The sequence below is a fragment of the Lithobates pipiens genome, unplaced genomic scaffold (genome assembly GCF_037356315.1).
Source record: "Lithobates pipiens isolate NorthernLeopardFrog02 unplaced genomic scaffold, aLitPip1_a1.2 Scaffold_51, whole genome shotgun sequence".
NCBI lineage: Eukaryota > Metazoa > Chordata > Amphibia > Anura > Ranidae > Lithobates > Lithobates pipiens.
The window spans coordinates 2,470,080-2,497,746 of record NW_027507874.1 but is presented as its reverse complement, the minus strand read 5'-3'; the positions used below and the strand labels follow the sequence as shown (position 1 = coordinate 2,497,746).

General features: G+C 43.6%; 3 protein-coding genes across 4 annotated transcripts in view; 2 read left to right on the top strand and 1 right to left on the bottom strand.

Moving 5' to 3' along the window:
* LOC143957201 (uncharacterized) overlaps nucleotides 1-27,667 on the top strand; it is a 101,862-nt gene that overhangs the window by 26,920 nt on the left and 47,275 nt on the right. The gene's annotated exons all lie outside the window — the stretch shown is intronic.
* LOC143957110 (uncharacterized) overlaps nucleotides 1-27,667 on the bottom strand; it is a 497,982-nt gene that overhangs the window by 437,996 nt on the left and 32,319 nt on the right. The window lies entirely within an intron of this gene.
* Nucleotides 4,890-26,520, top strand: LOC143957130 (uncharacterized). Of its 2 annotated transcripts, none has more exons than XM_077467283.1 (7): nucleotides 4,890-5,042; nucleotides 16,298-16,392; nucleotides 16,517-16,614; nucleotides 16,695-16,800; nucleotides 21,890-21,987; nucleotides 23,472-23,571; nucleotides 24,845-26,520. In XM_077467283.1, the coding sequence occupies exons 2-7, from the start codon at nucleotides 16,359-16,361 to the stop codon at nucleotides 25,741-25,743; spliced, it is 1,335 nt and encodes a 444-aa protein (XP_077323409.1). In that variant the 5' UTR covers nucleotides 4,890-5,042; nucleotides 16,298-16,358; the 3' UTR covers nucleotides 25,744-26,520. The 2 variants fall into 2 exon arrangements, with proteins under 2 accessions (XP_077323409.1, XP_077323408.1); XM_077467282.1 differs by having other exon boundaries at nucleotides 4,891-5,042; nucleotides 16,277-16,392.

Genomic DNA, 27,667 nt, shown 5'->3' with positions numbered 1-27,667 from the left:
CGTGTGACGATTATCTTATGGTATTTACTCCCGACCCGCTACTGCGCATGACTTGACGTAATTGCGTCATCTGTCACGGCGCACACGTAGAGCGATACACCCTCGGACTGGCCTTCTATTGTCGGCCACGCCCCGCGGCGTGTGACGCTCTCCACGTACGAAATTGGCGCCAAATTTAGATGCCTCCTCCTTCTCCATACTTCTGTGCATAGACACAGAGCGTGATGCTCACGCTTACACGCCCCCTTTACACCTTTGTATATGTATACAACATGTGACACTTATACACACACGCCCCATTTCGTTGTTATGCACGCAATGAGCGCTCACGTTGCTTGCTTTGATGCGCAACGTGGAGTGCACAATAAGGATTATTTGGCGCCATGAGCAGGATGACACCCCCTTCTCACACTCTTGCTCAATGATTTGTAAACATACACACCTCCATCTTATTGACGTGAGTTTCTTTCAATCACTCCCACATTTAGTCACATGACATATAGACTGAGTGATTGGTTTAGCCTTTCATGTGTGTGTGTATGTCATGACAGTTTAGAACATCAGATCTGAATTTTACAACATTGATCATTATGTAAGAATTATCACCATGGTTACTCATGCACATTTTCAGGTTATACACCGCTGGTACAACAAGTAAGAGACATTTTAATTACATAATGACAGATTTTTAATAGACAGTATTATTGAGTCTTTTATATTTCCATTCATGATATAATACAAACAAATTAGTTTGTTTTTGGGTTAGTATGATGCAGCCTATGCAGAATTGACAATGCATGTTTGAGATTCGGTACTAGAACTGGATGTTCGTTGTATATGCTCTGTATGTGCATTGGGGCTTCATACACTTCACGAGTCTGATGAGTCTGTGAATAATGGAAATTTATGTTATTTATGTATAGCTAATAACGCATGTTTGATCTTTTCATATGAGTACTTGATCTGTTCTCTGTATATGATTTATAATTGTATTGAATCACTCTGTATCTATATATCAGATCAGGCTATGAACAATGCAATATGGTTAGTGTTATTCACATGCGAGCATGATGGCTTACTTTTTATTTATGTCCTAGACTTTATTGTCATCAATATTCATTTTAACAGTTTATAAGAGTGATATCTTTAGATGTTATTTGCATTTGTTTACAATGTCTGAATTAGTATACTCTGATTAGACTAAAATTGTACACTGCAGCTTTAAGAGGTTGTCTGAGATTGGATTCCCCGCCTCCTGCTAGGTGGAACCTTTCTCTCATTCCCTATATATTTGTTAGCAATGTGGTGGGTCTCAACATGCCCCAGTTGAAGACACATATGTCGAAACGCGTCGGGCGAGCTGTTGATACCCCACATTGCTTTTATTTTATTTTTGCTTTATGTGATCACTAAGTCATTTATTACCCTTTGACTTCAATAAATCAACGTCTTTTTATCGTTTGACCCGCACCATGTGGAGCCTCTTTTTCTTTTCTTTTATTGCTTTGGTTTAAAATCCTCACAAACATCTCCCTTCCCATTCGGGGGAGGCTGGAGTACTGGCACAGCGGGCTGCGTTTGAGCTTGGACACCTTGACGTTCCATTAGGAAGGATCCATCATTGAGCCTACAACCGCCCGGAGCTCCTCCATCAGCTCAACTGACCTCTCTCCCTACACTCTTTGGTCCTAGATTGTGACCTCAAGCCTTCTAGACTCAACCGTCATATGACTGTGTGAGTCCAACTGTTCCGGTAAGAAGTATTTATCTACTTTTTTCTGATGTTTTACAATCAAGTATACCAGCATGAACACATTCGTCTAGTACATCATTTCTCTTCCGTGTGACAGTTTGGTCACTCCTATGCCATCAACATAGTGGATTGAACGTCTAATGTTGGACTTTTATTTTCAGGCACTTAGATCCATGTGTTTTTTTGCTATTCTTATAATTTATGTTGTTTACATTTATTATTACTACTGAAGCGCTACACTGTTTTTATTGTTTTATCTGTACAGGCCAGTCAAGTTCCTCCACCCAAAACTCGCTCATCCATGTCTTTATGGACCTTGCTTTGTGAACTGTTGCTCAGTCATGTTGGAATAGGAAGGGGCCATCTCCAAACTGTTCCCACAAAGTTGGGAACATGAAATTGTCCAAAATGTCTTGGTATGCTGACGCCTTAAGTGTTCCCTTCACTGGGAGGACTGAACATGGCTTATACAAAAAACATATTTGGGGGGCACACCCTAATGCATTTAAATTCAAGATGGTGCTGCTAGAAGACCCCTCTTCATTACCTCTTATTTAGTGGCCACCAGTGCATAGGAGGAATCCCTTCAGTTCTCCCACATAGAGGAGTTTGGCCGCCATGGTTGAGACGCAGGATCTTTCATTCTATTACTAGGGTAGGACCCACTAATTCAGGGTACTTTGACGCAGTAAGTGGGCTTAGCACTATATAACCACATAGTGTGACCAAACCCCCACATTTTTTTAATATGTTCAGGTGTTTTTAATTAGCCTGCTGGAAATGTCATTCTTGAATGTGTGCGCTGTAATATGTTTTGAACATGGCTTATGAACATAGTTTATGACTATACCGCCACTGGGAGAACTGAATGTGGCTTATGGCTCTACTGCCACTGGGAGGACTGAACGTGGCTTATGGCTCTATACCGCCACTGGGAGGACTGAACGTGGCTTATGACTATACTGCCACTGGGAGGACTGAACATGGCTTATGACTCTATACCGCAACTGGGAGGACTGAACATAGTTTATGACTCTATAAAGCCATTGAGAGGACTGAGCATGGCTTATGGCTCTATACCGCCACTGGGAGGACTGAACGTGGCTTATGACTATACTGCCACTGGGAGGACTGAACGTGGCTTATGACTATACTGCCACTGGGAGGACTGAACATGGCTTATGACTCTATACCGCCACTGGGAGGACTGAACATAGTTTATGACTCTATAAAGCCATTGAGAGGACTGAGCATGGCTTATGGCTCTATACTGCCACTGGGAGGGCTGAACATAGCTTATGGCTCTATACCGCCACTGGGAGGATTGAGCATGGCTTACGACTACTCTACACTATTGGAGGCACTTTGTTCTTTTTTTTTCCCCATTTTTGGTTGTATTTATTATTGGAGTATATTGGGAAGGCTTAGTGGAAGATCCATATAGCTGCAGAAGTTACCTTTGGCCCCATGGCTAGTGTATGAAAGGTGGAAAAGGATCCAATAGTATGCGGTAGAGAGTCTCATTTACTCTTTGATGCCACTTACCATAATATACGAGGTGAGAGTTTTGTGAGAGTGACGTTCTAGGAAGCTATCTATGGAGTCATTTATGGACATATATGGTTGCTGATTCATTCATGTAACAGTACACCACCTGTGTTCACCATTTTATTCCTCCTCTATTATCTATTCTCCCTGGAAGATTTGAAAACCTTTATCGATTCCCTTTTGTGGAGAACTGTTTTACACACTTATTTATTGATTTGCACTATATTGCAGTATCTTGCACATCTACTGGACATTTGGTATTATATTTTTGCACACATTTTTTATGCTTTTTTGTGAAGCTGCCATTAATTGCACTTTAAGACTTTCAGACTTTTTCACTCATCTTATTATTACACTTTATATTTCTGCGCGAGATCACTTTGTATTTATCATAATTTTGTTGTGTACTGTGAACACTACTAGGTTTTGCTGTGTGTGTATATATATATATATATATGTATATATATATATATATATATATATATATATATATATATATATATATATTCATTTTTATTTTGTTTATATAGCTCATCATGTGTAGGGGTTTAGACATATTCACTTATTACTCCCAGTAGCGATAGGGCCATTTTACACTCTTTACTTATGACTCTATACCGCCACTGGGAGAACTGAACATAGCTTATGACTATACCACCACTGGGAGGACTGGACATAGCTTATGACTATACCGCCACTGGGAGGACTGGACATAGCTTATGACTCTATACTGCCACTGGAAATACTCCTGTATCCCTAAGCTCCAGTTCACATCTCTAGTTTCCTGGCTGGCACCTGTGCTCTTCCATTGCCCTAGCCGTCCCTGTCTCCACTACCACGGGTGCTTGGATGGGAATTGCGCAAGAGGCCACCCTTGTCAGCCGGGGCTCCACAGTCAGGTACGTGACGATATGGAAGAAATAGTGAGGATATAGCTAGCACGAAACGTGTGGGGGGGGGGGGGATACCAAAATAAGATGGCAAAATCACATTAGTAAACATGTTTCAGTGGCCCAGAAACCCCCTCTAGATGTCGGCATAAACCCCCACTAGATGTAGGCATACTACAGAAAAAGTATAACTCAATACAGAACATAAAAAATACATATAGATGGGGCAGAATATTCACAGCATTCGTTAGAAGACCGCAGTATCCGAAGCAGTCGCCTGCAGGTATAGGGATACACACCATTATGCATAACTAATGTGTTTGGTGCTGTGTACATCCCCCCCCAAAAAAATAAAAACAAAACATCAGCTTTGATGATGACCAGTCCACCTATAGCTTGTGTTATTATGATTTATATTGTTATTAGCATTACAGTGATTTCTAACCGATGGACAATCCTCCAGAGTAGACCTGAACAGAGAAGTGCTTCTTCCAGCCACCACTAGAGGGCATCAGTCTGCCATTTTAAAGGCCATGTCTCCAGTTCAGGAAGAAGACATGTCCTCGGACAGTAGCCATTTTGTTGTAGTGCTATTTATTATAGCTGCTGTACTTTGATTCTATAGCTATAAGTATTTTAACTATAGCAGAGCTGAAATGTTTATCCCTCATAAAAATGTCCTGTTGACAGAAAAGACATTTAATTAACTTTTTATGTTTAGCTCTCATTGCAAGACGGTCATTGGCCATTTTTATGGAGCCAAGAGATGGGGACAGGAAAAAGCTCTAGCAGTGTGAGAAGCCTTCTGGAGGGTGTGTTATCTTGGAGAGTGTGTCCCCAGAAAGGAGGAGGTAATAATGTTTTCTTATAATTCAAGAAGGGAGTCCCAGCACTCGGTGTGGACTGGATGGGGGGATCATGTCACTTCCACAAATCCATCATCTTCCTGCAAGTCTTCTGAACATTGGATGGGGTGATCCTTTGGGGTGGATGATGTTGGGGACAAATCTTCCAGAAGTATTACATAGAGTTCTTTGACCCCCTTTGGGAAACATTGGTCCCTTTTTTGTATAGGTCTCTCAAATGAATTACCCTCTTTACTGTACCTACGACAACGGGCGACATTGCTCATTTTCTAATGTATGCCACAAATATAAGCACAGTTGATTAAACATGCCCCAGTGATCAACCATCCACTGGTGTCTTTTTTGCCCCAAAGACTATCATAGTGAGATCTTTACCTGTGTTCCCAGCTCCGCTTACCTGTTGCAATCATTCCAAGGGGAGCCAAACTCCCTTTTTACCTTATTATACTTTGCTGACGAAAAGGAAACCCCACCATGGGTTGGGAGAGGTGCAGCAGAGCAGTGGTCTCTGTTGAGGATCGGTTGTGACTGCACATCTTAACCCTGGTCATATATGTAATGATAAACAAACATGCATAGATGTTAATGCTTCAAGCAGCCCTTTGCTAGAACATCTATTTGGTTGACTTTCCACCTGGACTAGACAGCTGGTGTGTGTGTGTGTGTGTGTGTGTGTGTGTGTGTGTGTTAGTGCTTGACCACCAGAAATGAAAGTTGACTATGATGGATGTACCCTAAAGTGATTTTTTTTTTACTTTCAAAGAAGCAGATCCATGGTTGAGTTATAGTATAATTGGACCCTGTTCTGGTTCTGCCACCTTTCTGATAAAAACAAAGGAAGCACTTGCTAGATGGTTAATAATTAGGTGTATACCGTGATAAAAGAAATTCATCTAATTTGAAAGGCTTTTTGAAACATTTAATGGTTAAGAGCAGTCTTTCATAAACGTTTTGCCCTAGAGCAGGGGTATCAAACTCAATTACATCACGGGCCACATCAGTAGTATGGGTGCTCTTAAAGGGCTGGTTGGATCTGAGGTGCGCTACATACAGAGTGCAGGGTTCAGGAGTGTGTTACGTAGAGAGTGCAGAGTCCAGGAGTGTGTTATGTGCAGAGTGTATGGTTCATGAATGAGTTGCGTACAGACTGCAGGGTTCAGGGGTACACTATCTAGAGAATGCATGGTTTAGGGCTGCAATACGTGCAGATTTCAAGGGTGTGCTGTGTACAGAGTGCAGCATGTACATCCCCAATCCCAACTCCCCAAAGCTTCCTCGCATCTTTCTACTACCTGGCCCAGCTCTAGTACCTCCCTGTGTAGGCGGCTCTGCCTGGCCTTTCATGAAGATCGTTTCACTCTCTGGACATCTGTCCCAGCTGTGAGTGCATGCAGGGATTTCTTAGATCCGGGATCCGCATGACAAGGCCTGGTGGGCCGGATTTGGCCCACGGCTTTGTGTTTGGTATTTGTGCCCTTTTCAGGTCTTGGGGAACCACTGCTAAAACCAATTCATTGGTGGTCAGTGGGGAAAAATGCCCCTTACACTGGTGATCAATGGCAAGAATGCCACACATACAGTGTTGGTCAGAGTGCCCCTCTTAGACACAGCTAAAAAAAAATGATCATACCGCTAGCTCTGCAAAGTAGTGCTGGCCTCAGAACTATGCAGGCACCATCAGATAGGAGGTCGATCAGACATAGCTCAAGGAGCCCCTAGCAACCTCTGGAGAAACTCTAGGGATCCATGGAACCATGGTTGAGAATGGCTTGTTAAGAGCATCAAACACACCCAACACATTCACGGGGGAAGGTGCTTCCCCCTTTTTTTAGTGCTTGAGCAGTGGATGTTTATGAATTCACTACAGAACGCACTAGGGGACCTGTGTCAAGGCTTCATGAGCAATAACATTTTCTGACAGCACCAAAGGCAGCCAGCCTGCACCAACATTTTTTTCAATTATCTATTGGTTGTAACAATCACTTGGTGCAACCATTTCTGAATCAATCGTTATTTCTTCCAATCGTTCCATTACATGTACTGTATAGCCAGTATTAGGGTTACAAGAAGTCTGTGTATGACTTCCCCAATGATATCCCAATCCTCTGTGTTCCTGGGATTCAACATTGGAACACCACAACATCCCTCAAGATTATCAGTTTTCAAATGGGTATGTAGCGGATGACATTTTGGGCAAAATGTCATACGCATGTAAATTTAGTTTTTTGCCTCAGAACAGTAGGGGTTCCGAGGGTTAATTACATAGGTTGGCCTTAACATCAGTCTGGCCAGGCTGTGTTTGGAAGTTCTGCCTGGTCATGTGAACGGTGAGGTGCACATGACAGGCCAGAACCAGGTCTGGTTGGATGTTTAGGTATCAGCCTTCTCTGAACCAATCAGTGGGAGTGCCGGGGCCCACTGAGGAGTCTGGGAAGGAGTACTTAAGAGGTGTAGGTCACATGTTCAGGTAGAGGAGTTTGTGGGACCCGTGTGGTCTGTTCTGGTTCCAGGACCGGGGTAGCCCCATGAGGGGTCCTGGTCACGGGGTGTTCGACATCCCACAACACATTCCTGTTGGAGGCCCCTGGTAGACCCGTCTGGTCTGGGGTAGGGATCAGTCTGTTCCCGAGTCTCGGGCCCGGCTGGTCCGAGGCGCAGTAACTGAGGGAGGATTCAAGGTGTCCAGGTGTGCTCTCGGCTTGGAGAGGCATCACAGCTCGTGGAGGTGACCGGGGGAGGACTCTTTTGAGGAGGGCCGACAAGTGGCATCCTGGGAAGTGCCTGGTTACTGAGTTGGGAAGGACATTTACAAATTCAGGCTTTTCCAGTACCATTGAGGAGACGGGAAACGTTCCAGGTACTGAGGAAAAGGTTCCTGTTGACCCTCAGTTACAACTTGTACACGTTCATAGGATTGCTTCAAGTTTTGAGTCAACATGCTGACTGCCATGATCTCTCGCTAGAGATCTGTTCAGCCTTGAAGTACCCAGCTGCGAGTGGCTACTCTCTGGGTGGAATTAGAGACTTTGCTAGACCTGCAGTTCAAGGTGCCTGAGTTCTTCACCCGTGCCCTCTGTTCTTCTGAGAGACTGTGTTATCGGATATTATCACTGCAAAATAAAACCTTTGTTAAAGGACTTTATCCGTGTCAGTGTTCAAGTCGTTGGGTATCTAGCCTGGGAACCCCTAGACGTGGAAGAGCAGGCCAAGAGAAGTTCACGCAGCCTGAATACCAGATGAAAATAGCCCGTTGCTTACATTTTCACCCTGAAGTCCCATATTTACAAAGACCTGATCACTTTGTTTATTGCACTTTGTATTTTTTTTTTTACAATAAGCTTTTATTGAAGGATTCAACATATACAAACAAAGAATCCAGTACAATAGATCTTCATAACAGAATATAATCGTGTAATAACAACCATAGTAGAAACAAATTACGTGTAAACAACATGCAGGTATTATTTCTGTGCCAGTATGACTGTCAAACTGCATCAGGTATAGTATTCAAGAGGGCCCAGAGTACGGCTCGAATTGCTAGACTTGAACAGGAAGTACCGGGTCAAAGAGGTTCAAAGAAAGAGTATACCTTCTAGCCGTCAAGTCCCGTAAACATCCGGGAGATAAATTCTAGGGATCAGCTCAGTTGGAGGGCTTAGCAGAAAGCTGTATAAAAAGGGTGTAGTATACTATAAAGAGTGCGCCAACAACAAAGAAGGAAAAAAAAAAAAAAAAAAAAAAAAGGGGGGGGGGGGATAATTGAAGATAGAATTGAGAAAGCATGAAGGACATTAGGGCCTGGGAGTGGGAGTGGGAGGGACTCCGGTTACCAGCTGGGCGCATTCATCTGATGAGCGAAAATGGAGCCAACACGCCCAAGTAGCCCAGTATTTGGATGGGGTATCTTTGGCTTGCGAAATTAAGTTTTCCATGTCTGCCATAGTGGAGACTCTCTTAATCCAATCCGAAATTGAGGGGGGTGTGGACGATTTCCATCGGGAGGGAATACACATTTTCACGGCATTCAGCAAATGTTGTGTCAAAGAGCGGTGATATGAATTTATTGGAATGGTGGAGTGGTGTAGGAGCATCATAGCTGGGGAGAAATCAACGGGGAGCGTGGTGATTCGACAGATTAGGCGGTGAACCTCAGCCCAAAATGGCTGAAGTCGAGAACAGTCCCACCAAATATGTAGAAAAGATCCAGCCCCGTCTGCGCATCGCCAGCAGGAAGGGGAGGTAGAAGGATATCGCTTGTGAAGTTTAACAGGCGTGAGATACCACTTGGAGAAAATTTTGAAATTGGTTTCTTGAACTGAAACATTGAGGGAACCTTTGTGGATATATGTAAAGATGTTCAACCAGTCTGAATCCGATAGTTGCAAGGATAAATCAGATTCCCAACTATGAACCGCTAGATTGTCTTTTGGGGAGTGAGCCGTGAAAAACATGGCATATATGCAAGAAATGATGTGACGTTGGGGTTCAGACTGGTTGCACAAGGTTTCAAACGGGGTAAGCTGCCTGGCAAAATCAAGTTTAGAGCGCCTATCCGTCAGGAAGTGTCTGATTTGGAAATACACCCACCGCGGGAAGGGGCGACCCGAGGGTTGTGAGGGGAGATCATTTATAGGTCGAAACTGGGAGTTAGAGAAAAAAAACATAGCTCTAATATCGGGAGATTGCCATAGGCCAGATAGAAATGTGTCTGATTGACCTGCTGGGAATTCCGGGTTATTATTGATTAGGGTCATTGGGCTATGATACGAGGAAATGTGGTGAGCATGACAAGCTGCGTGGTAGGGGTGCAAAGTACTAGCAATGAGGGGATGTTGTGAACACTGTCGGGGGACGTGCTCCGGGAGCAGCCATGGCAGGGATTTAATCGGATAGTGAGAGAAAGCGCTTTCCGTTATTACCCAAGCTTTGGATTGCGAGTGCACATTCCAATCTACAATTCTAGTTAGGAGGCTCGCCCAATAATATTTTTTGAAATCGGGTAGACCAATCCCTCCTTTAGATTTCGGAAGGGTTAGTCTAGCAAAGCTTATTCTGGCACGCTTACCAGCCCAAATAAAGTTGGCACAGATAGACTGGAGAGATTTAAAAAAAGCTGGGGGAAGTTTGATAGGGATTGTTTGGAAAAGGTACAATAGGCGAGGTAGGACATTCATTTTAATAATGGAGGCCCTACCAAACCAAGAGAATAGGCCGGTAGACCAGGATTTTAGGTCATTTTGGATGGTCTGGAGTATTTGATGAAAGTTAAGGGAGTATAGGTTTCCCAATTTGGACGGTAGTTTGATGCCTAAATAAGTGATTGCAGACGTATTCCAGCGAAAAGGGAAGTTTTTTTGGCACAGCGCTATGGTATCTCTATTTAGGGATATATTCAAAGCTTCCGATTTAGAGAAATGAATTTGTAGGTTGGATAGAGTTTTGAAATTGTCTAGGTCCTGAAGGAGATTAGGAATGGAGACAAGAGGTTCTGTAAGGAAAAGCAGTATATCGTCGGCGAATGCGGCAATTTTTTGAATCTTGGGTCCGATCTGTATCCCTTTAACATCAGGATTGGAGTGTAATCTACGGAGAAGGGGTTCTAAGGTAAGGATAAATAAAAGGGGGGAAAGTGGGCAACCCTGACGAGTCCCATTAGACACGGAGAAGGCGTCCGACAGCTGACCATTGATCCTGACCTGAGCCGTAGGAGATGCGTATAACGCCATAATAAAAGAAAGCAGACGGTCTGGGAGACCTATTTTCCTTAATACTTCTTCCATATAGTCCCAAGCCACTCTGTCGAACGCCTTCTCCGCGTCCAATGAGAGAAAAAATCCTTGTTTCGTTGTGGAAGTCAGCCAATGATGCACCGAGATTGCTTTAATCGTGTTGTCTCTCCCCTCTCTTCCCGGTACAAACTCCACCTGATCAAGTGACACTAGCTGGGGAAGAAGGGGGAGAAGACGGTTCGCCAAGATCTTGGCATAGATCTTTAAGTCAACATTTAGTAATGAAATAGGTCTATAATTTGTCACTTGTGTATCATCCTTGTTAGGTTTCGGGATAACAGTAATATGTGCTCTTAGTGAGTCTCGCGGGGGTGGTTTTTCAGGGGACAATGAGTTGAAAGCTGCTAGGAAGTGCTTTTGTAGGGTAGCAAAAAAAGTTTTATAGTAACAGGTCGTCAGGCCATCAGGGCCTGGGCTTTTCCCAGGTTTCATATGTTTAAGGGCCATGTCAAATTCTTGAGCTGAGAGGGGAGCATTTAAAGAAAGAGCATGCTCAGGAGAAATTGGGGCTGGAGCATATTCGTTGAGAAATTTGTCAATTAAAAGTTTTCTATGGGCCCTGTCCGCCTGGGGTAGGTTGTCTTGAAGGTTATAGAGTTTGGAGTAGTACTGAACAAATTGGTCCGCGATCTTATGGTTGGTCACTACTTTATTACCCTTTGGGTCCGTGATAGAATGAATGGTTCTAGCGGCATGTTGTTTTTTTAGTGCTCTAGCTAAAAGTTTGCCCGATTTATTGCCGTATTCGTAGAAAAGTTTACGGGAAAGCATATAGTTTCTTTTAATTTGGGAGTTTAGAATTTGGAGTAATTCCTGCCTCGCCTGCTGTAAGTCAGAGAGTACATTGTGGGCTAATGAGAGTTTATGGACCTTTTCTAAGGATTTAATACGATTGGAAAGCTGGGAAATAGCATTAATTCTTTCCCTTTTCCTTTTCGCCGAAGCAGCTATAAATTCTCCCCGTATTGTACATTTATGGGCCTCCCAAATCGACATGGGATCCATCGTAGAGGAGTGATTCTCTGAGAAGTACTCGGTCAGTTTTTCCTGAAAGGAGGATGCCATGGCAGAATCAGACAACAAGGAGGGATCTAATCGCCAGATCGGAGGAGTGTGTGGGTTATCGGCAATCTGTATGGTCATGGAGACCGGGTGGTGATCAGAGATATACATGGTTTCTATGGACGCAGAACGTAGGCAAGGTAAATCTCTTTGTGTGATGAATAGGTAATCTAACCTGGAATACCTATTGTGAGGAATAGAAAAAAAGGAATAGTCCCGCCCTTGGGGATACATCGTGCGCCAAGAGTCATGTAGGCAAAGCTCATGTAAGTGCGACTTAATGGTGCGTAACGCTTTGTAAGTGAGAGAGGAAGAGCCAGTAGAGGAATCTTGAATCGGGTCAAGAGGGACATTGAAGTCCCCCCCTAGGATGAGCATGCCCTCCTGGAACGAGGATAGTTTGGCCAAAGTTGATTTAAAAAAAGCCGGTTGTCCGGTGTTTGGAGCATATATATTAGCTAAAGTGATACGTTTGTCACCCAGACTGCCTTTCACAAAGATAAACCTGGCCTCGGGATCCATCATGATGTCATCAATTTGGAGAGGGCACCGTTTAGCTACAAGGACCGAAACACCTTTAGATTTCATGTTAGGATTAGGGGCGTGATATACCAGAGGGTAACGATGGTTGGATAATTTGGGAATGGAGTTAGATTTAAAATGGGTTTCTTGTAATAGCACTAAGTCTGCTTTGCATTTGTGAGCAAAGAGCAGAACTTGGGACCTCTTTTCGGGAATGTTGAGACCTCGTGCGTTTAGGGAAACTATCTTGAGAGAGTCTCGAGCGTTCAATTTGGGTTTGGGGGACATGTTTTTAGGAGTTAAAGCGCTTTAGATGGTGTGAAAAAATAAGGAATGGAGTACGACCAGCTCACACTATGCAGAATGAAGGATCAACCAGAACGAATCTATGAGAATTTGGTCTAGGGGAATGATGTGTCACTGAATAAGATTATGTCGGAAAGGAAACCGGAGTCCCACCACAGGGAATGAAGGATAAACTTGTAATAGAAAAAATGTAGATAAAGTATAAAAAGATTATAGAATGTGCCAGAAAGGGAAAAAAAAAAAAAGGGTATATATATATCCTGAAGCAAATTTAGAAATACAGGAAAATTAAACAGGTCTAGTAAATGAGAGAACACTTAAAGGGAAGAGAGAACCGAAAATATTACGAGGGTCCCTCTAAAAGTGAACCTCTAAAAGTGAACCGGAGAAGAGCAAGTCCTGCTTGCACTTCCACTACAAGTCCCAGGGGTGGCCCCTAGAACTAGTGTCCGGGAACGGTCGGTGGGTAAACAAGGTGTAAGGTTCAACAAACTTATAAAGGAAAGTACCACCGTGTGGGAGGAGAGCCTGAGACTATCGAAGACAAGGAAGAGAAAATAAAGCGTGAAGGACATCTGTTAGTCCGCTGAGGGAGGAATTAAAAAAGAGGGATCCCAGTCACCCTGGGATCCTGCAATTAGGGAGGCTAAAGGAGAGACTCAGCCGAGACATCTACCTATAGGATTAATGTATACAACACCAACCCCCTACCCTCTATTAAAATTAAAGCATGAATTATCCAATGGTGTATTTGTGACTAAGAGACTAGTATGCAGGTAGCTCAATCTAATAATGTAATAAGCCGGGGTGTATACCCGTAATCTGGACTATGATAGTGTCAGAGGTACCCCTACATAGCCCAGGCCTACGGCATCCACTAAAAAAGCGGGTTGCAGATGGCTACGCCTATACCCAGACTGCCCTCAAAATCTAGCATATATATAAGCGTGATGTAGGGTTGGAATGAGATTTCAACTACCTTGTCAGGTGAAATTGTTAGTAAGGCAATCAGACACCTTGTTGGTCAAACTAGAGCACAAACAGTAAACAGTAAAAAAAAAAAAAGGGGGGGGAAAGACAAATTGGTAGAAAACAGCAGGAGAATCCATGTACACCTCAAACTGTCAGACAGTTACCGTGATGTGGATTAGCTGCTCTTTCCTCCAAAATTAATGCCTAATCACTTCATCGGCTGACAAGATAACAGAAAGCCAATATTAACTATTAGAAACTGCATGTGTAGTCCCCTGGATTCTCAGCAATTGGGGTAGCAGTTCTATTACATAGTGAAGACAGGATCCTGTGTTATCTTCACTAAACCCAAAAAGGTGAGTAACAGGACTGCACTCCAAGCTATATATGTGGGAAGAAAATTCTCTGCACCCCGAATAAATCGATCAACCCCAAACTATCAATGAATGACAGGGGTCAAAATACAAACATGAAAATGAGAGAGGGGGGACACGACAACCCCTCCCCCACCCTTCGCGTAATCCCCAGGTATCTGGATAAAGAACTACATATTACTATGCATCTACGGGAGCAAACATAACTGTAGCACTCCTAATCATCCTCAACATAAAGCTAAAGCGAAAGTTTATACGAATAAAATCAAAACATGTGCTGCTGAAGGCGGAGAGACGATATCTTCCGTACCTGCCAAAACAAACCGGTATCGGGTAAAGTAAAAGAAAAGAGTCATCTCCACCAGATGATGTAAAACTTGCTGCGATGTTGATCGCAGCGTAGATGTGTCCAGATCGGGAGCACCGACATCTAATCCGAGCTATCTGGAGGCATTGCGCTACAGACCTCGTGTCGTATAGTGACACAACGGTGACCGTGGCGGAGCTCAGTCAAACGTCTGGGAGAGCCGATCGGATAACACATGCGGGTGGGAAGTAGGCTTCACGCAGAACCGAACGGTGCAGGTAACCCAGCATCAGTCTGTCAAGAGTCGTTTGCAGCAAGAGAGTGCGGATGCGGTGAAACTATAGAGAGGTAGGGGGAGTGAGAGTGAGACGGAGGCCGAAACATTAGAGGGATGAGTGAGCTCAGCTAGAGTGTTAAATAGGAAAGCAGAGAGGCAGAGCAAGTGAAGGAGGAAAAAGCAAGGAGTGAGGAGAGAGTAGATAAAGGAAGATCAACAAGTCAGGCAGAAATGCAGCAAGCAGGACCGGGCCTAGCGGTCTCGGCGGGCTCTTCTGGAATGGGGTGTTCTTTGAGGCAAGGCGTCCGAATCCATTCCGTGCCGGTTAAGCTGGGATCCGGAGTCCGATGGAGATCGGCGTCTTCTGTATCGAGAGCGTTGGTAATCCATGGGCTCAGCAGATGTTGTACCCCTGGTAGAGGGAGGGCGGAATTCGGCATACCAATCCGGTACCTCCGTGAATGGGATGTCTAGCGATTCGCAAAAATGTTGTAAGTCCTCCGGTACTCTCAGTAAGGCGGATCTACCCCCATAGGAAGCCGACAGCGCAAAGGGGAACCTCCAGCGGTAGGGAATGCCTTTGGCACGAAGCGTATCCAGAAGAGGGCGGAGTTCTCTGCGCCTCTGCAGAGTAATGGGGGACAAGTCCTGAAATAGAGTAATGTGAGCGCCATTGTATGTGATCGGTTCGGTAGCCCTTCGCGCTGTTTGCAAGATTTCTTCTTTCAGTATATAGTCGACAACACAACACACAACGTCTCGGGGAGGGTCCGAATCTTTGCCTTTGGGACGTAGGGCTCTATGAATCCGCTCTATGCCGATCAGGGTATCCGGAGGCCGGTCTAGGATATTGTTAAACAGGCTTATAACATCGGCTTTGAGGTGATCTGAATCCGACGATTCCGGAAGGCCTCTCAGACGAATGTTGTGGCGTCTGCCACGATTGTCTAAGTCTTCTGTGTGTCGGTTAAGATCACGAAGCTGTAGGGTATGGGTGTCTATAAGCTGACATGCCTTCTTCAAAACCGAAGAGTGTGCAGACGTGTTTTTTTCCACATCTTGGATGCGGGACGCCATGGCTTGAAGGTCAATCCTTAGGTCCGCTATCGCTCCCGTCAGGGCTGCCGTAAGGGATTCTTTAATATCCGCCGCTACGGATCTCAGGTCGTGGAGGCTCGGTTGGTGGTGAGGGGTGAGAATTACCTCATCCGTCCTCGGGGTAATCCTCTGTGAGGGACTGGCGCGTCGTGCGGCCTGTGCAGGCTGGCCTCGTGAGGCGGCCATGTTGGAGGTATAGGAGCGGAACATCTCGGGTATATTCTGCTGGTTCCTGTCAGCCTCGTCTCTCGGGGAACGCGATCGGGATGCCGATGAACTGCGGGAAGAGGTTCCCATGATTTCAGGTAGATTAGAAGGGTAAAGGCCTCCGTTAGATGCCGAATTATGTCCTCCTCAGCGGGAGCTCTCAGATTAAGCTGCCATCTTCGACAGAGGTCAGGCCACGCCCCCCATTGCACTTTGTATTTTAAGAAATACATTTTTAATTAGTTACACCTTAAATTTATTTAATTTAAAATATTATTGTTTTTTTCAATGAATGCTGCACAAAGCGGCATCTATTCTATGTATAGGTTCAAATATACAGAGAAGTGGGAATATATAGAAGGACACAAAGATCTGTAGAAGGACATCATGATGGAGAACTGGCCACCCCTCACATCACCGGGTAAGAGGAGACTTTCATTTCTTGTAAAGGAGAAAAGAGTATTGAGGATCCACCTAGATATACACATCCTCTAATATAAAGAAATATACACAATGTATTCAGTCAGTGTGTGTGTTTCCTTCAGATGGATCCAGTAACAGAAATCCCCCAGAGAGATGTCCCCGTCCTCTGTATTCCCGGGACTCCACACAGGAACATCAGGAGATCCCTCAGGAGGATCAGGTAGAGGGCTCTGAGGGTCTTAATCATGATATGCCTGTGTTTAATCTTGTTAAAAAAATGTTGTGTGGTGTCTTATCCAGGATGAAGGCCCGACTGTTCTTAAAGATGAAGATAATGAAGAACATCCATATGTGATGGATGATGGTCCCTGTAAGTTGGAGGAAATCCCTCCAGAGATCGGCACAGGTGAGTAATAAACACTAAAGCCAGAAAAGAGTAACATATTTTCATGTAGTAAACATTGAAAAAGATAATGATAGTAGTATGTTCGTTGAGATGTGTTGGTTAACACATCTTGAATTGAAGCTCCTGTAGAAATGTCTGAAGACTTCTGACTCCACAGGCAATCTTACATGAATGGTAGTTTTCAGACAATATGCAGTATACAGTAGTTCTTTGTCATGGTTATGCAATAGTTTGTCTGCTTACCTGTTTCCATGTGTTCAGCTAGAGACCAGCCGACCCTCACCTGTCTGCTTTTGTAATCCATCCTCTGGCATGGCTCCACCCTAGCTCCTATCAGGGAGCTCTATATTAACCTGTGCACTGCAGGCCAACCCTGCTGATCAACCTTTGTGTGTTAGCTTCCTGTTACCTGCTGTGTGCTTTTCTGTTGTTCCGTTACCGACTTTGGTGTGTCCTTGACTATCCCTGTTTGCCTGTGATCCTGACCTTTTGGCGTGTCCCTGACTATTCCTGTCTGCTTGTGGCCCCGACCTTGGCTTTGTCCCTCACTTTCCCTATCCTCCTGTTGCCTACTGTGGGTGTGAGCTGGGGGACCCTGGGGGTCGTGACCTGGAGCCAGTTGCAGCCAAGTCCATCCTCACCACTAGAGGCACTGGTGAACACCTGCTGGCTCTTAGACTCCGCGCCCCAGGGAATCTTACGCCCTAACCCCAGTGGGATCTGTCTCCCGCCTGCAGCAGTCAGCCGTAGGGTCCACAACCTTGCGGTGCACTCCTGATCCCTACGGTGTGCATATGTCACCTCGCCTCAAGGTGACCTGACATTCTTCTTATCAGATGTTGCATAAGATGCACCAGTTATTCATGGCTAGGTTTTAATGCTTTTTTTTTTATAGGGTTTATGTAATCTTAAAACTGCCTGCCATTTTAGTCACAAGGACCATATCCAAGGTGTCTCCCTCCTCTCAAAATAACCACTTTGATATTCTTTTGACAGCAGTAAGTGTGGATTCATGTTATGTTATGGTTGCAAATATCCAGGCATTACCAGGTCTGATCTCCTGGTGTCATCTATGGCCTTGCTGTCCCTTTTAGTTCTGAATATAGAAGACTAATCTAAGATGAGTGCTACATTGTTAAATGTGTATAGCACAGGCTGTAAGTGCCATGGCAGTAAACAGTTGCCTCCTAGGTAACTCTTCTACTTAGATGGCTGGGAAGGATTTAATATTTTGTATTGTGATGGACCGCCTTGCACTCCGCCTGGGTGCTTCCTTCTTCAAGATACAGCTTCCTCCCCTCTGGAACCAGGTATTATAGCTGAGCATGGCACCTAAGAACTAGACGACACTAGCTTAGGTGAAAACTGGAACTGACCCTTTATTGTAAATTCACACAAAATATACTGTATACCACACAAAATCGGGTAAGAGCTTGATCACATTATTCTAATCAATGCAAACTGTAAACAGTAATATCATCAGGACCTCTAACGAACAGCAAACATAAACAGTAAGCTAATTAACAGCTAACAGTGATTTAATTAGCAGTAAGCTAATCAACAACTAGCCAGTAGGGGGTGCGCATCTTCACTGGTCTCATAATTCGATATGATTACGATTATCTGGTCAATGATTCAATTAAATTTGATTCTGCGATGCATCACGATTACCGACGAGCTCCCACTTCCGCTTGAGCCACCTAGGCAGCCCTTCCACCCTGCAATCTTCTGGGACACATCATAGTACCCAAAAGATTGCAAGGCTATGCAGGACAGCGCAATGAGACATGCGCACCCGTTTTGAAGCTGCAAGCTGTCACAGCCGGATGCCCACAGTAGTATTGCCAGCGCCATGGACAGGTGAGGGAGAGAATGGAGGGTTTGGGTGGCCACATCGCTGGATTGTGAGACAGGTGAGTGTCTTTTTATTAAAAGTCAGAAGATACACTTTTTTTTGTAGCGGCGGACTTTTTAAATAAACAAAAAATTTACTTTAACTCTGCTTTGCATTAAAAATAACCTCACTCCTTTAAAAAGTGCACTAATTCGGTGCACTAAAGGGTACAGACATTCACACACACACACTGCTGCTGAGAGGTCAGGAGGGATAACAATCCACAACTGGCAAACAGCCCTGTGAAGTCCCCTGTACTGTCTCTGTGCTGACCAATGGCAGCTGGTGCTCAAAATTTTTTGGGGGGCACAAACAAACTGAAAAATACTGAACCTCGCCCGTCAAACGCAGCCACCTGTGCCCGTCAAACGCAGCCACCTGTGCCCGTCAAACGCAGCCACCTGTGCCCTTCAAACGCAGCCACCTGTGCCCGTCAAACGCAGCCACCTGTGCCCGTCAAACGCAGCCACCTGTGTCTGTCAAACGCTGCCACCTGTGTCTGTCAAACGCTGCCACCTGTGTCTGTCAAACGCAGCCACCTGTGCCTGTTAAATGTAACCACTGTGCCCATAAAACTCAGTCACCTATGCCCAATAAATTCAGCCACCTGTGCCTGTTAAATGCAGCCATCACTTCACTAACCCCCCCCCCCCACAATGCACGGGCCACCAGTCACTGGTGCTGACAGTTCCTTGGCATTCCTGTTTCCACCTACCAGCACACTAGGCGTTAACAGTGGAATGTGCAACAGGAAGCCCAGGGACCTGTCAGCATGGCGTTGAGGTGTAAGTAGAGTACAAACACATTTGTAATCTACTTACTGTTGTTACTTCCTTTTAATAAATACTGTGTTACAATGGCCCCGCCGTATGTGCCTTTAAAAAAAAATATCACTTCATACTGAATTTCACAGTAGTACAACAATACATCCCGATCATGTGACTCCCGGCCCGCCTCTCTCCGCTCACCTGCAATCGATTTTCCGGTCCTCATGCATCGATGCCGCATCGGGGACACCCGAATCACAATGCATCGATGCAACGATTTATTTCAGCACCTCTACTAGGCACCCAAACTTTGATTAGTCTGGGAGTGTCCACCCCAGACAATCGGCACCAAGCCCCCAGGCACACAAAGTCTGTCAGGTGTTTGGTTTTTACTTGTGTAATCTGTCCACTACAAAAGTAATCATAAGACAAAACTCATACAATGTCCCAGCAGTCTGAAAAGTGGAATTTATTTATCTTCATAGATTTCTTGAGGGAGATTGTTGATAAATATTTCTGTCCCAGGTAGAGGAGCTTCTCCAACCCAGTCTGCAGGAGGGCCACCATATTTCCTCTGACCATTATCCTGCACAAGATTAATATTACACCTTTCCATCCACTCCAGAAGGGAAGCTTTATTGTCTTTATTCAGGGAAAAAAATCCAAGACTCACTCACTCCATTATTAGAGAATGATCTGCTCTCTCCATCGGTTCAGAGGCTGAAGTGAGCTCTTTTTCATGCTCTGACCAGAAGCAGACAAAATCTGAAGGTCTCCTCCATGGGCCATAATCAGTGGGTAGAAGGCTAGACCCTAGTCTCTTGCAAAAGCCCCTGTCCTGGTTGGGTCTGTCACATCTATTATTTAGGATAGCCTGCTAGATAGTAACAGATGGAAAGTCACACAGGTACTTTTTATGACATTTCCAGTAAAGCCACGCCCCTGCATTTAGTGCAGTTACATAGCAGACCTCACAATGGTGTGATTTCTCCTTGACCAATAGGAATGTGTTGGAGGCAGGATGAGCCAGACAAGCTTTGTAAAGGCCCGTACACACGGTCTGACTTTTTGACAACAAACATGCAAATTAGCTGTTTTGGAGCAACATCCGACTGTGTGTACGCTCCATCGGACAAACTTTTTCTGTTTTCATCGGACTTTTGTTGGCTGTGCGAACGGACAAACTTTCTGGCAACAAAAGTCCGATGGAGCAAAGTCCGACCGTGTGTACGCAAAAGCATCAGACTTTTTGTACAAGGTACAAACACGCATGCTCAGAACCAATGCAAAAGATCAGACTACAATACAGAAGTTCACCAAAGGTGGCGCTGGAGTCATTGAACGTCCTATTTTGAAGCGGCGTCAGTACGTTGTGACGTCATTACGTTCGTGTTTGTTGTCAAAAAGTCCAACCGTGTGTATGCAATACAAACTTGTGGACCACGCCCTTTGTACAAACTTTTCCGTGGACTTTTGTACAAAGTCCGACCGTGTGTATGAGGCTTAAGAGTCACTTTAATATAATAATGTAGGGCTGTTACTGATTCAAATTTTCATGTTCAATTAATCGATAAAAAAAAAAAAGATTAATCAACTAATTTTGATTAATTACAACGCACATACAGATCCAACTACTTTTAGCTGATCTCCTTGCATTGCAACTCTGCATTAGTCAGTGGTAAATGTGGTATACACTATATACAATCACTGACACAAGTTAGTTTCCACAATCCATGACTTAACTTCACAGTTCACACAAATACGTTTTAAATTCAAACTGTAGCACTGACATAAGTAATTTTTTTTTTCCACAGTAGCGTGACAATCCCTCCACCTTCGGTCTAACTAATCACTCTCACCTTATGGCATGGACCCCTGTGCAAACAGGTGGTCATGCAAGCGGGTATCAAAAGGGTTAACACAGACCATAAACTTCTCTCACGTCTCCTTTGATCTCAGCAAGGACGCCAGGTCATGGGTAGAAAGAAAAGATCTAAGTGCTCACCGCTTAAGTATAAGATTTAATTTTTGTGTTCAAACACAAACTACTCACATAAAGATGATAAAAACACAGCATGTAAAGCCGACAATCGCGTTAGTTCCGTAGAGCAGCAGCGGGTGACATCATGCGTAGCTCCTCCCCCGTATGCGTTACGTTCAATCAGAACTTCGATGTTACCGCACTCCGCCCCACTTCCCTTTGTTAGCAGATGGAAGCACTTGGGGAAGGGGGGAGGAATCCAGTGACGTTGATGTCTGTGATGCCACTGGATCTCCGACAGAACTCCCTTAAGACCCGGAAGTCGGCAGCGGTGAGTACCGATCAAAATAATTTTGATTGATCAAAAAAATGAATTGATTAATCAAGGAATTAATCTTTAATTTCCACAGCCCTATAATAATGTGATTATGTAATTGTTTCCTTCAGATGCATCCAGTAACAGAAATACCACAGAGAGATTTCTCCGTCCTCTGTATTCCCAGGACTCCACACAGAAAGATCACAGGATCTCAGACCAATATCAGGTAGATGAAGTTGATACTGCATGAAAAACTGTGTTACAACTTCTAGTATTGTTGCACAAATTTATATTGGAGAAGTGAGCATAAAGCAGAAAAGAAAAAGAGAAAATCCAGATCATAGTAATGGCATATTTTTGGAGGAATCTAAAAAAACGAAAGCCTAGCTCCAGGAATATATCCACAAGTCATAGCCTGTTTCCCCTATATTACTTGCACACCTTCTTGCTCTTTTTAATTATTTTATATTAAAAACAAAATGGCCAGATATCTTAAAGCTACTGAGGCTGGGTTCACACTATTGCGAATTTGCATGTCAGGAGATTGTGACCAGCTCTCAATGGAGCCAGTTCACACATCTCCGGAGCCGCTCCGGTTTGAATTGCACAGGAGTCCTGTGCATCTTGTGGTCCATTTCAGGTCTGGATCCAGCCAAAAAATCAGCTGAAAACAGACCTGAAACGGTAAATAGGGACACGCCAGACCCCTGCTGTGAGCCGCTGCATGCTTCAGTGTGAACCCAGCATCAAAGTAGTAGTCAATGACCACCACTTCCTCTCCTCCCATGCTTCAATGGTTTGAACAAGTGAAAGGAAATCGCTCCAAAAATGAGGGATTCCCTGGCTGTCACCAGAACCTAGTGTCCCCATTAGACAATTTCCCTTCTATCACTGTTCTGGGGACCACCCAAAATGTACTTTTTTACTTTCAGTGATAATGTTAAACAGCACATGGTGATGATAATGCTAAACAGGATAATTAGGGGCACAGACAGCAAAAACCTGACAGGTGTTCTAATCCCTTTCCATCCTATCCAAAAAAAAAAGGTTTGCTTTTATGCTTTTAAATTGAATGTCATATTGGCAAGGAATATACATTGTGTATGTGTATGTGTGTGTATATATATATATATATATATATATATATATATATATACACTCCTGATTTTTGAGGGTGCGGGCTACTTTGTTTTAGTTGAAGAGTACTAATAAAGCTCGCCTGAGGTAGGAGGGGCGACTCCATATTAATTCCCATGGATTTGGAAGGAGATGTCTAACAAGCTCATTGTTAGATGTCTAACAGGCTCATAGTGCATTGATGTCCACAAACTTTTAGTAATATAGATTCTTCTTCCAATTCTGGAATGAAGGAATGAAGACTGATTTGGGGTAATCCTGCTTAACATTCTTCTCAAAAGATGTGAGCGGCGTAATCATATACTCTTGTGTTCGAGCAAATAATTACAGATACCTTAACCACTGAGGAAATACATTTTCCCGAGTGCCATTTCAGGTTCTACCGGATGGAAGTTTCATGACAAGTTCTTCAAACTCCAGGCTAGGAACTGAAGTGTCTAGAACTTGTATGAGTTTTTATCAAATAGTGAAAGTGCCACTTCCTTCATCCGCATGCTTACTGAACTTGGGCTCATTTTAGGCCATTCTTTAAAAATAATTTAGTGTATATCATTTCCAATTTATGTTCTTCAGCATGAAGATCTAATTAAAGTGAAAAAGGAAGAAGAAGAGACATCTGTGATGGGTGATGATCCATGTAAAGAGGAGGAAATTCCTCCAGAGATCAGCACAGGTGAGGAATAAACACTAAAACCTCAAAAGAGACCCAGATACTCCATGTTGAGTCACTGCAACAATTGACAGAACTGCGACTTGAAACGGAGGCATTGGCTGGGCAGCCAAAAAAGGTACACAAAGGATGAAAATTACTATTTTAGATAAAAGGGGGGGGGGGGGGTTCAAGGATGCTCGATGCATCCACAGGGAGAAAGTTTGCTTTAATCCTTTACCATTCCATCCACAACTAACACAACTGCTTCCTTTCCATCTTATAGGGAATGTATATATTGTACATATTTCCATTATTTATTATGCAAGGATTATAAAAGAGAATGAAAAGCTTGTTTATGGAGCTCAATAGCTTAAAAAGATGTTTACACACACAAGTGAATGAGATAAAGCAGTTATTCCTCTTTAAACTTTGTTTAGTTTTGAACAGATCCCCCACTCTTTACTTCCTGTTCTGGTAACATAACAGGAAGTTAGAAGAAATGTATTCAAAGTGAGGAAAACTTTCTAGAAAGAGCTTTCACAAATCAAGAAATTAGGATGAAGCTCTCCAGTGCAGAAATAAACACTAAAACCTTGCAAAGATGTGGATTGGAGGCACCAGATGGGAAGTTAGTCCTCTTAATCAGTGTTGAAAGCAAGTCTGTTGTGCAGTGATTCTGGTTAGGCACCTCTCTGACATGAAAGGGCCTCAAACCACCTCAAGCGAATAGAGGAAGGTTTAAGGAAAACGGGAGCACCACACTAAAGACTTAAAAGTCCAAGAGTACTTATTTTATTATAGAAGGTAACAAGCCACCGTGCTTCGAGGGCTACAAGCCTTTATCAAGGCTTCAAGTAGCCAGGTATGAAGAAATAGTAAGTCTACTTGGGGGTAAGTTGCTTCATTCCTTTCCATAAATATTTGCCTTAAAAGCTGTTTTAATAAGAATTAATCCACCACCTATTTTATACAAGCACTTGAATTCCCAATTAAGGAGCCTCTGAAATGCGTTGGCCTGTTATCTCTGAACTTCTATGATGAAAAAATACAGCGCTTTTTTTTTTATATAACTGTAAAAAATTGACAGGTGGTCAGGAGGGAATTTTTTTCCCTGCCGGAACAAATTGGATCATGCTTGAATCAGGTTTTTACCTTCTTCTGGTTTACCTGTGGGTATAGGAATGTGTGTGTGTGTGTATATATACTGTGTGTGTCTATATTTTTTTTCCCTTCTATTGGTTGAACTGGATGGACTTTCTTTTTTCAACCAGACTTTGTAACTTGTTTCTTCCAGATGGAAAGTACAGAAGATACAATATGGAGATACATCCTATTATCTCTCCAGATGGTGGATTGGAAGACGATGATGATGACACGTATGATTCTTCTGAAGAAATTCCTATTACCCCAAGTTTCCTTCCAGCACATCATGGTACAGATCCATCATCTGACCCCTCTACCCGTGTCGGCTGTTTTTCTGTTGACTCCATTTTTTCAAATCATCAGACAGCCCACAAAAGGGCAAAACTCTTCCAGTCTCCTGAGTGTGGTGAATATTTTACTGGACAAGCAGAACTTATCTCCCTCCAGAGAAGTTGCACAATGGAGAAACAGTTTTTATGTACAGTCTGTGGTAAATTTTTTACCCGAAGAGAGTCTCTTATTTTGCATCAGAGATCACACATGGGGGAGAAGCCATATGCATGCTCTGAATGTGGCAGAGGATTTTCCTGTAGAAAACTTCTTGTCAGGCACCAGAGAATTCACACAGGAGAGAAGCCATATTCCTGCTCTGAATGCAGCAAATGTTTTAGCCAGAAATCAACTCTTATAAGACATGAGAGAGTTCACACGGGGGAGAAGCCGTACGTGTGTTCTGAGTGTGGGAAATGTTTCTCCCTGCGGGAAACTCTTGTGTCCCACGAAAAGACCCACACAGGGGAAAAGCCCTATTCGTGTTCAGAATGTGGGCGATGTTTCTCCTGGAGGAAGCTTCTCACTAGACACCAGAAGATTCACACGGGTGAACGTCCATACTCCTGTTCTGAGTGTGGGAAGGGCTTCGCACAGAAGTCAAACCTTGTCCAGCATCAGAGGATCCATACAGGTGACCTGCCATATTCCTGCTCTGAGTGTGGAAAACAGTTCCCAAAAAAGTCCTCCCTCATCTCACATCTTAGTTCTCACAGATGACACAGAGTTTCTGTAAGGTTCCACAAAGTAAACATGATAGCTGCTTTAATTAAAGAGGGCCAATCCTGTGAAAGATGTGCACATGAAAGGCAAGCAGGGGAGAAAAAGGAAAGAACTAGACACCAGCATTGTCTGTAGGCTCCTTACTACTGATCTTTTTTCCCATTGTTGACTTACAATGCCTTGTTCTACATGGTGTTTCTCTCTGGAGATGTCCCTCTTTGAAGAGTGGCTTCCTCAAGTCAAAGATGACCCTCTAAAAAATGGTCATCTGATGACTGTTAAGGGAATATTCAAGAAGTGGCAGAGGCATGGAAAGCACAGATCTACAGAATAAATTATTCTTAAGCAGGGAGATCCTTGCATTTCAGGTCCTCAGCTACATCTTCCTCTCCAGCTAGAAGAACAGTGAGTAACATCAAATCTCATTCCAAAACTAGTGAGAATAGCAAAGGCTAGAGTAAGATGATCAGACATACAGCTAAAGAGGATACAGACAACAGTGAAAGCCTGACATGGGTTCCAACCCCTCATTACTCTACCCAAAATAAAAACAATGGAAACCTTTACATCAATATTTTACTGACCTGGAACAAACAGAACACAAAAGTCAATGCTCCTGATCCACATACTTGTTCTAGGTCAGTGACTTAAATAACTTTTGCCACTGGATAAGCATAACAGGGGATTAGTATTTTAAGAAGTCAATCTGTATACTTCCTAATGGTTTTCCTTTAAGAATTATTTTTGTCTATTAAATATCATGTATGCATTGTATGATCTCTGTTGCATTGCCTTTGTTGGTTGTTATGGCAGTACAGCTTATTAGTGGTCAAGATTTTATTGCTTCTTATTAACGAATATCAGACCAAAGATCTAACTAGCACCAACAGAAATTACAGTTCTCAGGTATACTTTATAGATACATGAGCAGAGACCCTGAAACACTTATCCTGGAATAAACTGATGCTTTAGGCGGTGATATCACAAATACAAATCCAAATACAAGCATTTGGCCATGTGATCACAAAGTGGTTAAGCGACAGGTGACACTGCCTGAAATGTGATACTCTTCTTGGCTAAATCCACAAGACTAAGTGTTGGCGTTCAGTCAAATGACCAGACCTGCAAGGATATTGGATCAATAGCATCATCAGGAGAAGTAAGTATTTCAAAGTGTTTTTTTTTTTATCATCAATAAACCAAGTGTGGCCAAAGGATCAAGATGGGGTTGAGGTCCAGGTGTTGGCTGTTGAGTTCACTACATGTTTTGGAATCAAGTCTTCCATTTGGATTTTAACATTTCAGTTTGGAGCTCCAAATCTTTGGTTCAACCTATATACCAATTTCCCAAGGTTTTCCATGAGGTTTTCCATGAGGTTTTCCATGAGGTTTTCCATGAGGTATGGAAGCCACCTACACATCACCCAGATGCCCCATCAGCATAACAGTAGTAGAATACTGTTACAATATCAATCAAAGGTACCAAGTAGAATCCCCCTAGCTTCCCAGCGTCATTCAATCCACTATTTCAAGTAATTCCATCAGGTGGCAGCTTTGGGTGTTGGTCCTTCAGGCGGCTTTTAGGCTGCCTTCTTTTGGCCTATTGGTGGTTGTTGCTCATCCCTCAATTGGACTGCATTTGGATGTCCCAACAGTATCATAATTTTGTATCTCCTAATGGATGAGAAAGAAAATAACCCTAACTCATCTGACAAATTCCTTTCTTGGAGCCAGTTGAGGGACACAGATCCCACCCCTCTGTGTTTACATTCATGCTCTTGGTACTGCTTGCTATAATCTGAGGCATGCTGGGTAAAGGAGGGGTGGCTGGCCTACATTTTTTTTTTTGCTTGCCAGTGTCTAGGCCACCTGTAGGCAGTAGTATAACCCCACAGTATCAGAATTTCTTTGTCACTCAATA

Excerpts from the sequence above, each read along its gene's own strand:
- LOC143957130 (XM_077467283.1), top strand. The coding sequence starts at position 16,359 with ATGATGGAGAACTGGCCACCCCTCACATCACCGG. Across the intron at positions 16,393-16,516 it reads GCCACCCCTCACATCACCGG|ATGGATCCAGTAACAGAAAT; the intron begins GTAAGAGGAGAC and ends TGTTTCCTTCAG. Across the intron at positions 16,615-16,694 it reads AGATCCCTCAGGAGGATCAG|GATGAAGGCCCGACTGTTCT; the intron begins GTAGAGGGCTCT and ends TGTCTTATCCAG.